Below are 4,900 nucleotides of genomic sequence, written 5' to 3'. Positions count from 1 at the left end.
GAAAGTCCATATGGAGTTTGTTTTCTTTATGGCAAAAGTTAGCCATGTGGGCAAAGAAACTGCCCTTGCCTCAATTGCTGACAGTTACTGTCCAAACTGAACCAGCAGGTCACAAGAAAGGTGACTGCCAAACTTTGCCAAGACAAGGTAGGACAGTCCTTCAAAGTTCCCTGCTTCACAGGAAAGTCTGTCAGATATGCTAGGCCTGTAGGCCAGAGTTGGATAACCCAATGTTACAGAGGAACTTTGGGTGACTGTCCAGGTAGCCTGATGTTCCTGTCATTAGGTAGCATTTCACCCTTCTGGGGTCTTTGATGGAGTGAGGACTAAATCGTGATAATTATAGTTTTCCTTAGTTATAATTTTTGTTGTATATAGTTTTACTATATTAAGGTTAAAACCTTCCTTTTTAATTAGACAAAAAGGGAGAAATGCTGTGGATTATGCTCATTGTTAATCAAAAAACTGACTGGCCAAAAGCAGGGAAAGAAGAGATTGGGCCAGACAGCCTGATGCAGAGAGAATGATGGGAGGAAAAAGGGTGGAGTCAGGAGAGTAGGGGGAGTCACCAGCCACACACATAGGGAGCAGGAGATGAAAGTGCCATGCCAATAAAGGTACCACCACATGGCAGAGGGTAAATAAGGAATATGGGTTAACTTAAAATATAAGAGCTAGTTGATAATAAGCCTGAACTATTGGCCGAGCATTTATAAATAATATTAAGCTTCTGTGTTGGTTATTTGGGAGCAGGCAGGAAAACTCTGCCTACGTGTGGATACTGCAGTGAAAAATGGATAATCTTTATGTTTAATTTGTGTAGTTCTTTATGTATACCAGATACTAACCCTCCATCTGAAGTATAGCTGGTAAATATTTCCCTGCACTGTGTAGGCAGTCTGTTTACTCCATTGACTCCAGGTTTTGGGTTTGTGGTGCAAGCCCTTCAGCCACTGAATCATCTTGATGGGCCCCTGCACACAGTCTTTAATACATTGTTATAATTTTTATTACTGTAATCCTGTGATATGAAAAAATACTGAAGCAGGGTAGTTAGACTTTCTAAAACCACATAGCTTCAAAATTGCATGATACAGACGCCCCTCCCAAAAAAAATCAAATACTTGATAAACACAAATGCTATACTTTTGTTTATTTTATTTTATTCAGTTTCCTGTTCCAACATGAATATTTTTTTAAGTCTGCTATCATTTAAATGTTAAATGAAAGCCTGGCAGTAAAGGCACACGCCTTTAGTCCCAGTACTAAGAAGCCAAGAGGCAGTCAGATCTCTGAGTTCAAAGCCAGCCTGGTCTCCAGAGCAAGTTCCAGGACAGCCAGGGCTACACAAAGAAACCTTGTCTCAAAAAAAAAGTGTTAAATGTACTCTCAGTGGTCCTAGAGTTGAAGTCTTGGTCCTCATGAGACATTGATGGGAAGGAGTGAAACACTGTATAGGTTTTAGCCTGGTGGAAGGTCTTTACGTTGTCCTCAGTTACAAAGTGAGTCCAAGGACATCCTGGGCTACAGGAGACCCTATCTCAACAAAACAAAACAAAAACCACTGACTATTAAGAGTTGTTGGGGACAGGTGTCATTTTCTTCAGTGTGATAGCATTGGTAAGTTATTCTTGCTCCAGAACACAACCTCCCACCATCGCTCAGGCAAGAAAGACTTACCCGGAGGGGATGACTCCATAATTCAGTAGTAGCTTGTAAATGCTGAGCCATATCTCCAGCCCCCATTATTTTTTTTAACTGAACTGAAAGTTGCTGAGAAGTTTTTCTGGCGCTTAAACTCCAGTTTTGTAGGACTGAAGTTATGGCTCAATGGTAAAGAGCTTGCCTGACATTCATGAGGCCTTTTGTTCTTATCCCCAGGACCACAAACAAAATTCTAATTTTATATTAGACATTTTATTACATCACACTTACTACATGAGTGCTGCTGCTGCTGCTGCTGCTGCTGCTGCTGCTGCTGCTGCTGTTATAGAGGCCCCGAGCTGGATTACCAGAACCCACCACAGAGCACAGCTCACAACTGTCTGTAACTCCCACTCCAAGGCTCCCATGCTCTGGCCTCCACTAGCACAGGCACACACACACACACACACACACACACACACACACACACACACCTTTTTACACACCTTTTTTAAAAGAAACTCTTATTAAACTCAGTGAGCCACACACACAAGAAGAAGTGAAAGAGGGGGTAGACTTTCTAAGAAGGGCTCCAGGGGAGAAGGAAGAGGAGGAGAAAGAGAAGTGAGGGTGAAAAATGACTGAAGTTTATTATTTTGGTATTTTGAAAGAGTCTATTATGTATTCCTGGCTGTCCTGGAACTTGCTGTGCTGTAGACCAGGCTGGCCTTGAACTCACAGAGATCTGCCTACCTCTGGCTCCTGAGTGCTGGGATTAAAGGCGTGTGCTACCACACACAGCCTGAAATTTACTATATAAACACATTCATCTGTCAAGCAGTAAGAATTTTTAAACCATGACATAAAAATAAAATTTTAAAAGACAGTGAACTAGCTGGGCGGTGGTGGCGCACGCCTTTAATCCCAGCACTCGGGAGGCAGAGCCAGGCAGATCTCTGTGAGTTCGAGGCCAGCCTGGGCTACCAAGTGAGTCCCAGGAAAGGCGCAAAGCTGCACAGAGAAACCCTGTCTCAAAAAACCAAAAAAAAAAAAAAAAAGAAAAGACAGTGAACTATTGTTCCTCCGAGCATCATGGGTTTAAAACTAGTGGTGTTTGTCCTCGTGTCTTGGTTTAAGGGTGCCTCTCTTGACAAGCCTTCCAGGTCCTCCACAGCAAACAACCTGAACTCAATGGTTCTTATGAAAGACTGTGAAGGAACCGGGCGGTGGTGGCGCACGCCTTTAATCCCAGCACTCGGGAGGCAGAGGCAGGCGGATCTCTGTGAGTTCGAGGCCAGCCTGGGCTACAGAGTGAGTTCCAGGACAGGCTCCAAAGCTACACGGAGAAACCCTGTCTCAAAAAACCAAAGGAGGGCTGGAGGGATGGCTCAGAGGTTAAGAGCACTGACCGCTCTTCCAGAGCTCCTGAGTTCAATTCCCAGCAACCACATGGTGGCTCACAACCATCTGTAATGAGATCTAGTGCCCTCTTCTGGCATGCAGTCATACATGCTGTATACATAATAAATAAATAAACCTTTTAAAAAAAAAAAAACCAAAGGAAAGACAGAAAGACTATGAAGGGGGGAGGAAGACTTGTGAGAGGTGACGGACGTTCATCCACGGATCAGCAATCAGGCTGGACATTCCCAGAATCTAAAAGCAGGAGCTCAGAGTCCTGGGGTTCTGGAAAATCAGCACCAAGGGACTCAGAGAGGGAAAACACGCAGCAAGAAACTTCAGGAAGTGTTGCAGCCACAAGTAGGAGCTAAATAATTTTGTACCATAAAATATGTAGATTGAATTGAGGAAGTAAAAGGGGAGGAAGCCAGCCACCGAGAGCAGGATGCTGTGAGTGGCCCTCATCTCTGGAGAGGTCCTGGAGGTGAGGCTGAGGCTGCAACTTCGGATATGCTGGACCCTGTGGTGGTGTCTGTGTAGGAGACACACCATGTGCATGCTGGCTACCACCATAAGTGTCATCAACAGGGCACCCAGAAGGGATAACGGGATTGCATACAATCCAGACACAGCAACCACATACTGGCAAGCGATGCCATTCGCCATTGAGGAATCACTACTATTATCCCAGAAGACTTTTATCTCAATGGGAGAGATGGTGCTGATAGTCAGATTGAAAGTCCAGCAGAAGAAGCAGGAGCAGCCGACATGCCTAGAGACCCAGCGTCTGAGTCCTGTCCACACCCCATGCCTGGGGCTGACTGTGACTGCCTGAAAGCCGCTCAGCAAGCTGGTGGTGCAGAGCGAAAGTTCTCGAGACACCCTATGGAAGTAAAAGAAGACTTGACACCCAGAACCTTCCAGGGCATGCACGAGTCCCATATCTTCCATAATTTGCTGTGCTCCCTTGGAAAGAAGAACAAAGGAATTGGCCATGGCCACGTTAGACAGAATGAGGTCTGTAGGCTTTGGTTTGTGCTCTGTGAAAAGGACGGAGCTATGCATGAAGAGCAGGTAAGTGTTTGCCAGAAGGCCTGTGCCCACCTGCAGCAAGAACACAACCTTAAGGACCATATCATCAACAGTCATTTGTGCCATGTTTATGGAGATCCAGGTTGTGTCCTGGAAGAAAAAAATCATTGATATTACTGTGCTTGATTACAGCTGCCAGTGAATCCAGGGACTTTATTAATTTATTTTTATGAATATAGGCAGATGTGGAAGGTGTCATGTGTGTGTACACATGTATGTATGGATGCCCCACAAGACTGGGGAGGACAGAAGTCAACATTAGGTATCTTCTTCTGTTGTATTCTACCTTATTTTTTTAAGACAGTGTTTCTCATGCTGGCTGGTGGTAGCACACACTTTTAATCTGACCACTGGGGAGGCAGAGGCAGGTGGATCTCTGTGAGTTTGAGAACAGCTCGATCTACAGAGTGAGTTCCAGGACAGCCAGAGCCCCCCCCCCCCCCACCAAAAAAAAGGCAGGGTCGCTCACTGAACCTGGAGCTCACTGACTGACAAAACTAGCTGGCCAGCAACCTCCAGGCACCTTCCTGTCTTCACCTCCCCAGCGCTAAGATTACAGGTACTGCTATCACATCTGGCTTTTTACGTGGGTGTGGAGGACACTCACTTGGGTCCTCATGTTTACAGTCTTTACCGATTTAGCCATCCTCCCTGCTCCCAAGTCTTCCTTTCTTAAAAGTTTAAACTGACGAGCTGGAGGTGTGTCTCAGTGGGTAGAGTGCTTGCCTGGCTTATGCAAACATCCTGGATTCTGTGTCAGCAC

The 4,900-nt window shown here is 45.4% G+C and overlaps 1 protein-coding gene across 1 annotated transcript; it reads right to left on the bottom strand.

Moving 5' to 3' along the window:
• Positions 1-3,259: 3,259 nt before the first annotated feature.
• LOC128095401 (vomeronasal type-1 receptor 1-like) lies at positions 3,260-4,280 on the bottom strand. Its single transcript, XM_052714288.1, has one exon. The coding sequence runs from the start codon at positions 4,243-4,245 to the stop codon at positions 3,301-3,303; it is 945 nt and encodes a 314-aa protein (XP_052570248.1). The 5' UTR covers positions 4,246-4,280; the 3' UTR covers positions 3,260-3,300.
• Positions 4,281-4,900: the final 620 nt, after the last annotated feature.

The sequence above is a fragment of the Peromyscus californicus genome, unplaced genomic scaffold (assembly GCF_007827085.1).
Source record: "Peromyscus californicus insignis strain IS unplaced genomic scaffold, ASM782708v3 Scaffold_4__1_contigs__length_199733344, whole genome shotgun sequence".
Classification (NCBI taxonomy): Eukaryota; Metazoa; Chordata; class Mammalia; order Rodentia; family Cricetidae; genus Peromyscus; species Peromyscus californicus.
The sequence above is the reverse complement of the archived record's forward strand: the minus strand, read 5'-3'. Positions and strand labels throughout refer to the sequence as shown.

Coding starts and splice junctions, on each gene's coding strand:
- LOC128095401 (XM_052714288.1), bottom strand. CDS start 4,245: ATGATTTTTTTCTTCCAGGACACAACCTGGATCTCCATAAACATGGCA.